The sequence below is a fragment of the Notolepis coatsorum genome (genome assembly GCF_963971535.1).
Source record: "Notolepis coatsorum genome assembly, chromosome: 5".
NCBI classification, from domain to species: domain Eukaryota; kingdom Metazoa; phylum Chordata; class Actinopteri; order Aulopiformes; family Paralepididae; genus Notolepis; species Notolepis coatsorum.
Window position 1 is genome coordinate 101,036,943 of NC_140169.1, and position 12,500 is coordinate 101,049,442.

The 12,500-nt window shown below is 43.9% G+C and overlaps 1 protein-coding gene across 4 annotated transcripts in view; it reads left to right on the forward strand.

The window, feature by feature from the left end:
* The window catches only part of ptprk (protein tyrosine phosphatase receptor type K), a 229,760-nt gene that overhangs the window by 195,643 nt on the left and 21,617 nt on the right, over positions 1-12,500 (forward strand). For all 4 annotated transcript variants that reach the window (XM_084315223.1, XM_084315225.1, XM_084315224.1 and 1 more), the window contains 8 exons: positions 763-953; positions 1,612-1,699; positions 2,017-2,093; positions 6,401-6,437; positions 8,776-8,873; positions 10,553-10,669; positions 10,859-11,013; positions 11,824-11,959. In XM_084315223.1, the coding sequence (XP_084171349.1) occupies positions 763-953; positions 1,612-1,699; positions 2,017-2,093; positions 6,401-6,437; positions 8,776-8,873; positions 10,553-10,669; positions 10,859-11,013; positions 11,824-11,959 (899 nt within the window). The remainder of the gene's footprint in view (positions 1-762; positions 954-1,611; positions 1,700-2,016; positions 2,094-6,400; positions 6,438-8,775; positions 8,874-10,552; positions 10,670-10,858; positions 11,014-11,823; positions 11,960-12,500) is intronic.

The window sequence follows — 12,500 nt, forward strand, 5'->3', positions numbered from 1 at the left end:
GATGGTAGCAACCACCCAGTCTGGAACCCTGCTGTGTGTGTGTGTGTGTGTGTGTGTGTGTGTGTGTGTGTGTGTGTGTGTGTGTGTGTGTGTGTGTGTGTGTGTGTGTGTGTGTGTGTGTGTGGTGTGTGTGTGTGTGTGTGTGTGTGTGTGTGTGTGTGTGTGTGTGCCTGACGTTGGGTTTGAAATACAAACCTTGAGTCCGCAAGTAGCTGCCATTGTTGTTGTTTGTTATTTCCATTAGTAACAGTTCCATACGTCATCCAGTTTTTCAGTGTCTAACTCCAGTTTAAACTCCAGTATAACTCTCTTCTTTCTACCTCCTGCTGCGGTGGTCTGTAGTTCCTATCACTGGTAAGTCTACTACAGGTAGTCTGCATTCAGTTCCAGGTCAAATACTTTCTTCTCGTTGTTGTCTACCCTAGAGTAATCCCCAAAATGCCAGGATCAAAAAAACAAAGTGGGAAGGAAGGCAGCATTTCTATTCCCTTAATCCATCATTTTACTTTCAGGAAGAGTCTAAACTACAAGCTTCCAGCAGGAAGTGTATGTGAAGTGTATGAAGTATAAACCACAAGGTCACTGGATTGGCACAGAATCAAACTTTCAGTTTTGATACTTTAGTTTCTTTATTTAAAGTTAATTCATTGTCTGTTCATATGCTGCACCACAACAAGAGGAGGGAATGTCTTCTACATGAGAACCACAGTGGTTCTGTAGCAGAGAACCCTAGTCCTAACCCTCTAACATACTGTCTTCCAGATGAAAACCACAGCACTTCTGTAGCAGAGAACAGCAGACTACTCCTGGATGTTCCTCGGTACCATTGTGAAGGAACTGAGTCTCCATATCAGACGGGTCAGCTGCATCCAGCCATCAGAGTGGCCGACCTTCTACAACACATCAACCTGATGAAGACCTCTGATAGCTATGGCTTCAAAGAAGAATACGAGGCAAGATGCTGATTAGCAGTAGTAGTAGTAGTAGTAGTAGTAGTAGTAGTAGTAGTAGTAGTAGCAACAGTAGTAGTAGTAGTATAGTAGTAGTAGTAGTAGCAGCAGTAGATAATAATAATAATAGATAATAGACATATCATTTCACTAAACCTCTTGAATCTTGAATAGTAGTAGCAGCAGTAGCAGTAGTAGTAGTAGCAGTAGTCGTAGTAGCAGCAGTAGTAGCAGTAGTAATAGTAGTTGCAGCAGTAGTAGCAGTAGTAATAGTAGTTGCAGCAGTAGTAGCAGTAGCAGTAGTAGTAGCAGTAATCGTAGTAGTGCAGCAGTAGTAGCAGTAGTAGTAGCAGTAGTCGTTGTAGTAGTAGTAGTCGTAGTAGTTGCAGCAGTAGTAGCAGTAGTAGTAGCAGTAGTAATAGTAGTTGCAGCAGTAGTAGTAGTAGTAGTAGTAGCAGCAGCAGTAGTAGCAGTAATAGTAGTTGCAGCAGTAGTAGCAGCAGCAGTAGTAGTAGTAGCAGCAGCAGTATCAGCAGTAGTATTCTATTCATTATGCACTGTTATGTGTATTGTTATTAGTAATAATAGTAGTAGCAGCATATTATTAATATTCGATTTTGCTACCTGTTCTCATTATCTTCTCTTCTGTTTTTTCTTGCAGAGTTTTTTTGAGGGACAGTCGGCCTCCTGGGACGTAGCCAAGAAGGAACAGAACCGCACCAAGAATCGCTATGGCAACATCATAGCATGTAAGAACACCAGTGTCTGGGTCACTAAAGCATAGATAGAATGTTCCGTGTCTGGGTCACTAACGCGTAGATAGAATGTTCTTTGTACTATTCTGAGAGCGGCCCAAACTGAGTCCAATTCATGGAAAGAGCCTGAAAATAGAAACCAGGTGGTGTCCTAGGTCTCAATCTGAATGGACAACACTCATCAAGTCTCTCTGTTTGTCTTTATCTCTTTGTCTGTCGGGCTCTATTTCTCTCTCTCTCTATCTGTCTATCTGCCTCTATGTCTCTGTGTCTCCCTGTCTGTCTCTCCTCTCTCTCCCCCCTCTCTCTAGATGACCATTCCAGGGTGATCCTTCAGCCAATGGAAGATGACCCATCATCAGATTACATCAATGCCAACTACATAGACGTAAGTGGACAGGCATCCAACGCTCCTATTGGCTCTCAGCGCGCCCAACGCACCAATGAGAAACCCACCCCTCGCTCGTATGTCAGGAATAAATATATCCTTTATCAGTCTATTCATTCATATATCTATCCATCTGTCCACCCATCCATGACAACATACATCAACATATATCTATCTATCTATCTATCTATCTATCTATCTATCTATCTATCTATCTATCTATCTATCTATCTATCTATCTATCTATCTATCTATCTATCTATATCTATCTATCTATGCACCACTGAAAAACACCTTTTTGCTCATATATTGGCAATCTATACTTGTATCAGTCTTGATCAATCTTATCCATCCATCCATCCATCCTTCCTTCCATCTATCTATCCATCTTCCCTCTACTCAGCCTTCCAGCTTGCTGTTGTGTGTCTGGTTGAAATGCTGAGGCTGCTGTAACTCCCACTCTGTTATAGATCCACTCAACAGTGTTGTGTGGCTGGGCAGCGTTAGGGTTAGTAGGGTTAGCAGTGTTAATGGGGTTAGTCATTATGAATTGAAAATGGGGGACCCTGATGTAAACAAGACGAAAGTCTTTCTCTGGTCTGCATCCCCTTAACAATTGTGTGTATTGAGCTGTACTGTATTGTACCCATTCTGCAATCTGTTAATTAAAGTAATCAATCAATCAGCAGTGTTAGTAGGGGTAGCAGTGTTAGTAGGGGTAGCAGTGTTAGTAGGGTAGCAGTGTTAGTAGGGTAGTAAGGGTAGCAGTGTTAGTAGGGTTAGCAGTGTTAGTAGGGTTAGCAGTGTTAGTAGGGGTAGCAGTGTTAGTAGGGTTAGCAGTGTTAGTAGGGTTAGCAGTGTTAGTAGGGGTAGCAGTGTTAGTAGGGGTAGCAGTGTTAGTAGGGTTAGCAGTGTTAGTAGGGTTAGCAGTGTTAGTAGGGGTAGCAGTGTTAGTAGGAGTAGCAGTGTTAGTAGGGTTAGCAGTGTTAGTAGGGGTAGCAGTGTTAGTAGGGGTAGCAGTGTTAGTAGGGGTAGCAGTGTTAGTAGGGTTAGCAGTGTTAGTAGGGGTAGCAGTGTTAGTAGGGTTAGCAGTGTTAGTAGGGGTAGCAGTGTTAGTAGGGTTAGCAGTGTTAGTAGGGGTAGCAGTGTTAGTAGGGGTAGCAGTGTTAGTAGGGGTAGCAGTGTTAGTAGGGGTAGCAGTGTTAGCAGTGTTAGTAGGGGTAGCAGTGTTAGTAGGGGTAGCAGTGTTAGCAGTGTTAGTAGGGGTAGCAGTGTTAGTAGGGTTAGCAGTGTTAGTAGGGTTAGCAGTGTTAGTAGGGGTAGCAGTGTTAGTAGGGGTAGCAGTGTTAGTAGGGGTTAGCAGTGTTAGTAGGGTTAGCAGTGTTAGTAGGGGTAGCAGTGTTAGTAGGGGTAGCAGTGTTAGTAGGGGTAGCAGTGTTAGTAGGGGTTAGCAGTGTTAGTAGGGGTAGCAGTGTTAGTAGGGGTAGCAGTGTTAGTAGGGGTAGCAGTGTTAGTAGGGTTAACAGTGTTAATGGGGTTAGCAGTGTTAATGGGGTTAGCAGTGTTAGTAGGGTTAACAGGGTTAGTAGGGTTAACAGGGTTAGTAGGGTTAGCAGGGTTAGTAGGGTTAACAGGGTTAGCAGGGTTAGTAGGGTTAGTAGGGTTAACAGGGTTAGCAGGGTTAGTAGGGTTAGCAGGGTTAGTAGGGTTAACAGGGTTAGTAGGGTGTGGTGGAACCGGAGAGGTTAATCATGCGCATGGTCAAATCTTCATGGTTGATACAAATGTATTAAAACATGACTAATCAAATACAGTACTGAACTAGGACTTGACTTTCTCCAGGAAAAAGGATCAAGCACCCCCTCATTCTGTGAGTTTAAGCTATCTAGGAGAAAATGGGGCGGGCGGAGGGATGACCAGGTGAGGGTTGAGGAAAAGGAGGATACGGGGCGGCTAGGTGGCGCAGTGGGCAAGGCGCCCGCCACCAACGCAGGGGATGCTGGGTTCGAGCCCAGCTCTCTGCGTTGCTACCAGCTTGGCTGGTCGTTCATACTAATACAATTGGCAGTATTAGGCGGTGGGAAGCTGGTGGGTGGGGATCGGACATTGTGGACAGCGACTCCTACAGGTCGGTTGGTGCGCCTGCGCAGTAGAATCATGAAGCGATGGGGGCGGCGTGTCCCCCCCACGCAGACCCTCGCCGCTGAGAGATCGCGCTGTGCAGGTGAAAAGATGCGACGGCTGCCTCCTGGAGTACCGGAGGGGACACGTGATGCAAGGCTTCGTCCACATTGCAGCCGGCTTGTGGGAGGCATGGCCTAACAACGTTCCAGACAGGGGAGGGTAGAATTGGACAATACGAAATTGGTGAAGGGAGAAAAATAGAAAATGGGGAGAAAAGGTAGATAAAAAAAAAAGAGGAAAAGGAGGATACGGGGGGGGGGGGGGGGGGGGGGCGGTGAACAAAATGCAGAACAGTGTTTGCTTGTCTGGCTGCAGCTCTCATGTCTAAAGCATGCTGCTCCATTAAACTACAACTCTCATGTCTAAAGCTTGCTGCTCCATTAAACTACAACTCTCATGTCTAAAGCTTGCTGCTCCATTAAACTACAACTCCCATGTCTAAAGCATGCTGCTCCATTAAACTACAACTCCCACGATCACCTTTATTCTGCATGGCCTGTTCTGACACACTTTCAGTTTTAATACAACTTTTTATTTTTCTGAATGACGCTCACTGACATGGTTGTTCTCTTTCTTTCTTTCTTTCTTTCTTTCTTGCTTTCTTTCTTTCTTTCTGTCTTTCTGTCTTTTTCTTCTCCACCTGTTCGTTCTGCCTGTGGCTTGGCTGTAGATTTGGCTGTACAGGGATGTAAGTATCGCTGTGACTCCTTCATCTTTCCATCCTTCTCTATATCACTGCTATTTGTTGGCTTGTCTTTTTCTTTTAGTTCACAATAAGTATAGAGCCTCCACCCTCCCATCCATCATTCCATCCAGCCATCCCTCTCTCCCTCCATCCATCCAGCCATCCCTCCATCCCTCTCTCCCTCCATCCATCCAGCTATCCCCCCATTCCTCCCTCCATCCATCCATACAATCATCAATCATTTTACTCTTTACTACTTTATTACTGAGTCTCTTTTTCAGCGACATCCTGCTTCACCTCCACACCTGGGAGCTGCCCAGTACAACCAGTCTGACACTGTTGACCACTAGGAGCTGCCCAGTACAACCAGTCTGACACTGTTGACCACTAGGAGCTGCCCAGTACAACCACAGTCTGACACTGTTGGCCACTAGGATCTGCCCAGTACAACCACAGTCTGACACTGTTGGCCACTAGGAGCTGCCCAGTACAACCACAGTCTGACACTGTTGGCCACTAGGATCTGCCCAGTACAACCAGTCTGACACTGTTGACCACTAGGAGCTGCCCAGTACAACCAGTCTGACACTGTTGACCACTAGGAGCTGCCCAGTACAACCACAGTCTGACACTGTTGACCACTAGGAGCTGCCCAGTACAACCACAGTCTGACACTGTTGGCCACTAGGATCTGCCCAGTACAACCACAGTCTGACACTGTTGGCCACTAGGATCTGCCCAGTACAACCACAGTCTGACACTGTTGGCCACTAGGATCTGCCCAGTACAACCACAGTCTGACACTGTTGGCCACTAGGAGCTGCCCAGTACAACCACAGTCTGACACTGTTGGCCACTAGGATCTGCCCAGTACAACCACAGTCTGACACTGTTGGCCACTAGGATCTGCCCAGTACAACCACAGTCTGACACTGTTGGCCACTAGGAGCTGCCCAGTACAACCACAGTCTGACACTGTTGGCCACTAGGATCTGCCCAGTACAACCAGTCTGACACTGTTGGCCACTAGGATCTGCCCAGTACAACCACAGTCTGACACTGTTGACCACTAGGATCTGCCCAGTACAATCACTACAAGCTCAGTTATCTCTGGGTTGTCCCGGTGCCAGGCTCTGGAACCATTTCATAAATGTAGAGACAATGTCAGCTTTCAGTTACAGTAAAAAGACAAAAGTCCTAACCCTAACCTAACCTAGACAGACAGACAGACAGACAGACAGACAGACAGACAGACAGACAGACAGACAGACAGACAGACAGACAGACAGACAGACAGACTGACTGACTGACTGACTATTTCAAATTCTAATCTGATATGGGAGACGAATGCTAATGGTTAATCTACGCTAACCACGATGACATGAGTTGTAAAAGTGTTGTTGTTATAGTTTGATGTAGTTGTTTTGTACCTCTGCAGGGCTACCAGAGACCCAGCCACTATATTGCTACTCAAGGTGAGAACACTGTCATGTTATCATTACTACAGACAACACTGTCGTACACACGCATTCATGTTATTATAATCAATACAGACAACACTGTCATGTTTTAATCAATACAGACAACACTGTCATGTTATAATCAATACAGACAACACTGTCATGTTATAATCAATACAGACAACACTGGCATGTTATAATCAATACAGACAACACTGGCATGTTATAATCAATACAGACAACACTGTCATGTTATAATCAATACAGAAAACACTGTCATGTTATAATCAATACAAACAACATTGTCATGTTATAATCATGACAGACAGCACTGTCATGTTATAATCAATACAGACAACGCTGTCTACACAAGAATGCATGTTATAATCACAGTTATACAGTCGTCAGAGACTTTCTGGTGCTCCATGAGCACAAGGCATGTAGCATAACTCATAACTGAACAGTGAGCCCAGCTCAGTGGAGTCATGTCCATATTTTGCACATAATTTATCCTCTGTGAGTGTGAGGACACATGAGTGTGTGTTCCTCATGTTACATGCCAGTCTGACAGACACACACGTATGATGTGCAGGTGGTACTGTATACGACTTTCGATTCGCAGCCTGTGGGAGGACAGAGGGAATCATGGGCATGTTTTCTTTAGATGGTCTTGGATGTACCATACATCACTAGTATACAGTGGATGTATGGTGTACATTCATGTTACAGTTAGGGATGTCCCGATCACGTTTTTTTGCTCCCGATCCGATCCCGATCATGTGATTTTGAGTATCTACCGATACCGATCTTTCCCGATCCGATCAATTATATATTTTTTTTATTTAAAATTAAAATTAAAATGTATTCAACAAACATGACCATGTTCACGTCTTAAACTCATACTGAGGCCTTAGTTTTGGTTTTAAATTGCATATCATCATTTATTGTCACACAGAGCAGAAGAATTTTGCCAAAACAAACCAATAGTATCCAGCTGCAGAACGGCAGACCAGCCACACTCTCAGACCCAAACGCATTTCCTTTGATTTAATTATACATCAAATGATTTATGTCAAGGATTGCAATGCCTCGCTTGAATGAAGTTAACTTTAACGTCAACATTCAGGGTGAATGTAATATGAGAAATTGGGATCAAAAAAAGAAAAAGAAATTAATTTGGGTCTGAGAGTGTGGCTGGTCTGCCGTTCTGCAGCTGGCTACTATTGGTTTGTTTTGGCAAAATTATTTTGCTCTGTTTGACAATAAATAAATGAATGATGATATGCAATTTAAAACCAAAACTAAGGCCTCAGTATGAGTTTAAGACGTGAACATGGTCATGTTTGTTGAATAAAAAAATAATTAAATTTAAAGAAAAGAAAAGAAAAAAATCCAGATTATTATAATTTTTTTTGCCGATCCCGATCTTCGGAAAATCACGTGATTGGCCCCGATCACGTGATCGGATCGGGACATCCCTAGTTACAGTCAATACAGACACGGCTGTCACACACAAGCATTCATACAGTCAGACAAGAGAAGTCATCTAGTTGTTACAATGATTTCCACTTCACAGTTTTTTAAAGAGGAACTGAACGGGTTAAAACATTAGAACCATAGAATGTTAGAACAATAGAACATGTACAATAGAACCATAGGACATTCAAACAATATGACATTCAAACAATATGGCATTCAAACAATAGTACAATTGAGGGCGGCCGGGTAGTGCAGCGGACTAAGCGTCTGTCTACCACCACAGAGACAGTGGGACCGAATCCAGCTGTGGTGCTTCCGGGTTGGCCGACTGTCCATACTGACACAATTGGCTGTGTTAGCGGGTGGGAAACCCGGCGAGGGTGGGTCCTGGTCGTTGTAAACAGTGACTCCTACAGGTCGGTCAGGGCGCCTGCACAGCGAGGGGAGGGAAATGGTGAAGGTAGTGTGACCTCCCACGCGGTACACTTCACCAATGAGAGTCCTCGCTGCCAGGTGAAAAGAGGCTGCTGGCTGTCTCCTATGTATCGGAGGAAGCATCTGATAGACTTCAGGGCTACCTAGACCGACCAGTGGGGGGCACATGTGCGCAACGACCAGGGAGGGGGGAATTGGCATAACGACTAAATTGGGATGGGAGAAAAAAACAGAAAATAGGAGGAGAAAAGGTGGATAAAAAAATTTAAACAATAGTACAATTGAACAATAGGATATTAGAACAATAGGATATTAGAACAATAGAACACAAAATAGTTTGTCAGCTTTCACTACGCAGTTTGTCACATTGAGTGTGTGTTTGTTTCTATGTGTGTGTGGATGTGTGTTTCTGTGTGTGTGTGTGCGTGTGTGTGTATAGGTCCAGTCCATGACACAGTTTATGACTTCTGGAGGATGGTTTGGCAGGAGCAGTCTGCCTGTATCGTCATGGTAACCAATCTGGTGGAGGTCGGACGGGTATGTTACTGTGAAAACATACTGAACTGTTCTGTTCCGTTCTACTCTATTTGGTTCTGTTTTGTCTACTCTGTTATATAAATATTTTGGGGGAACGTCCTGTAACCTATCGTCATCTGTTCCTCTGCCTTCTGTGGTATTTGAGACATCTGCTGATTGGTCTGGCCTGGTTACTACCCTATGCTACTCCTCATTGGTGCTGATCCCGCCACATCATGTGGTCAGCTGGGTTGTGACTGATCTCAGGCCAGCAGAGGAGATGTTTTCTGTGTTGTGCTTGACGATATTCTGCATTGAGTCTCCCACAATTTTTTTAATTTTTTTTTCTTGAATAATTTCCTTTATCTAGGATTTTCCTGAGGCATGTTTTTACACGCGGTCCCCTTCATTTACTTTGTCCATGCATTCCTGTTTTTTTTTTTTTTTTTATAAAAATTTTTAACATTGATTTAAAATTTGTATGTCAACATTATGATCGAAGCATTCGGTACAGCCCTAGAAATACATTAAGTGGAACAGAGGGTGGAACAGGAAAAAACTAAAATTACGTAACCACTACACCTCCCTATTGGAGTCTTGTATGTGTCAGGTATGTTTTAAAACATATAGGATGATAACCATCCCTATTGGGGCCTTTTATGTGGTTGCTCTATTCCTCTCAAGCAGTGGCGGGCCCTCCACTATGTGAGTTGCCATGGTGCTTGACTTTAATATTCCCCCCTCAGAACCAGCAGACAGAAACCAATATTGTACTATTTTGGAGCAAGCTTTTCCCCTGCCCAATAGGGAGGTGTAGTCTGACGTCACTTTGGACCACCCGCTATTGTAACAATTCTGCCTCATGAACATTGAAAAGCTTTCCATTTTTGCACAAAATGAGTTCCCTTCTATTACTAACATTATTGTTTAAGCATTTTTGGTTGAAATAAAATTCTGCGATAATTTTTTCTGATTAATTGAGAATATTTTCATGTTGAGCTATAGATTGTGGATGAATACGCACAGAAAGGTACACCATGCAAATGTTCATGCTTTATTTGTTTCAAACGAGACGATTTAGAAATGGGCAATGGGGGAATACATTGCGTTTTCAAGATGGTGGACCGGCCGAAAACAGCAATGACATAACCACTACACCTCAGTGCCCAAATATTTTGCCGTCTCCTCTTGGTGACAGGGTGACCAACTCTCTCAGGCTACTATCCCAGTAATGTGCTGCAAATCTTATTCTTATCCTTTTCCATTACTATTGTTTAACAATTGTAATAATAATCCGCCTCCTACTTACAACCAGTGTGGGATCTTGTGAGCAGTTGCTTCCACACTATAGTTCTTTATTCCAGTCCTCAGTGTCAGTTAGGTTCAGCTGTGTGCCCTCGAGATTTGCAGGTGATTTTCCTCATTATTTTAACCTCTACTTAGTTGAGAGGCCCACCAGGGACACCATGGAATCAATCTCAGCTTCTATTAACCTTTAACTGGGACCCTTCTTTATGAGGGTCCACTGAGACCGCTTGAAAAATCGACATCGAGTAGTAGAGTTCTTCTTCTGTCTCAGTGAATAAGGGTCTCAATTAAAGATTAATAGAAGCTGAGATCAATTTCACCTACATGTTGTGTATTATATTGTATTATACTATATGTTATTGAACAGTATTTTATTCTATGTTCTGGAACAGGTGAAGTGTTATAAGTACTGGCCAGATGATGCTGAGGTTTATGGAGACTTCAAGGTGACCTTCGTGGAGGTGGAGCCTCTGGCGGAGTACGTGGTCAGGACCTTCACTCTGGAGAGGGTGAGTTGACAAAGTAACGTTTCACAAATCAAGACATTTGATAAAACAATAATAGCTACAGAAACACAACCGCATTTCAGAAAGCCAAAAGGAAAAGGAATGATGAAGATCTAAATGTATGGAGCTGCTTCATCATTCATGTAAATCAGATGAAGGACATCTTAACGAGGTGTTGTTTTTTGTCTCCAGCGGGGTTCCAACGAACTGCGAGAGGTAAAGCAGTTCCACTTCACCGGCTGGCCTGATCATGGTGTTCCGTATCACGCCACAGGACTACTTTCCTTCATCCGCAGAGTCAAGATCTCCAACCCGCCCTCTGCTGGGCCCATAGTGGTGCACTGCAGGTAAAAGCACCTGACCTAACCCTAACTTAACCCTAACCATTAGTGCATATGGATCTGCTCTGACAACACTGAGGCACTTTCACTTCATCAATTTCCACGTTGAAATTTGAGACAATGTTTTATTACAATTAAATTTGTATTACATTTGATTAAAACACTTCAGACCCCTAACCCTGTCTGTCTCTCTCTTTGTCCATCTGTCTGTCTGTCTGTCTGTCTGTCTGTCTGTCTGTCTGTCTTTCTTTATCCATCTGTCTGTCTCTCTCTTTGTCCATCTGTCTGTCTGTCTGTCTCTCTCTTTGTCTCTTTCCCTCTCTCTTCATCTCTCTGTCTCTCCCTTTGTCTGTCTCTCTTTGTCCATCTGTCTGTCTGTCTGTCTCTTTCTTTGTTCATCTGTCTGTTTTTCTCTGTTCATCTGTCTGTCTGCCTGCCTGTGTGTGTCTCTCTCCGTCTCTCCAGCGCGGGGGCGGGACGTACAGGGTGTTTCATAGTGATTGACATCATGCCTGTGTGTCTCTCTCCAGCGCGGGGGCGGGACGTACAGGGTGTTTCATAGTGATTGACATCATGCCTGTGTGTCTCTCTCCAGCGCGGGGGCGGGACGTACAGGGTGTTTCATAGTGATTGACATCATGCCTGTGTGTGTCTCTCTGTCTCTCCAGCGCGGGGGCGGGCCGTACAGGCTGTTTCATAGTGATTGACATCATGCCTGTGTGTCTCTCTCTGTCTCTCCAGCGCGGGGGCGGGACGTACAGGGTGTTTCATAGTGATTGACATCATGCCTGTGTGTGTCTCTCTCTGTCTCTCCAGCGCGGGGGCGGGACGTACAGGCTGTTTCATAGTGATTGACATCATGCTGGACATGGCAGAGAGGGAGGGCGTTGTTGACATCTACAACTGTGTGAAGGCTCTCCGATCCCGGCGGATCAACATGGTACAAACTGAGGTGACTACATTACCCATCATGCATCATCATGAACATAAGCACCACCACCATCATTCATATTAGTAGATCTCTGTGATAGATTCTGATAACTGTTATTAAGGCACAGTACTAGTCTAAACTACCAGTTTATTACATATATCATCGTCATCATCACTACGATAATCATCATCATCATCATCATCATCATCATCATCATCATCATCATCACTATCATCATCATCATCATCATCATCATCATCACTATCATCATCATCACTATCATCATCATCATCACTATCATCATCATCATCATCATCACTATCATCATCATCATCACTATCATCATCATCATCATCATCATCATCATCATCATCATCATCACTATCATCATCATCACTATCATCATCATCATCACTATCATCATCATCATCACTATCATCATCATCATCATCACTATCATCATCACTATCATCATCATCATCATCACTATCATCATCACTACCATCATCATCATCATCATCATCATCAGCATCATCATCATCATCACTATCATCATCATCAC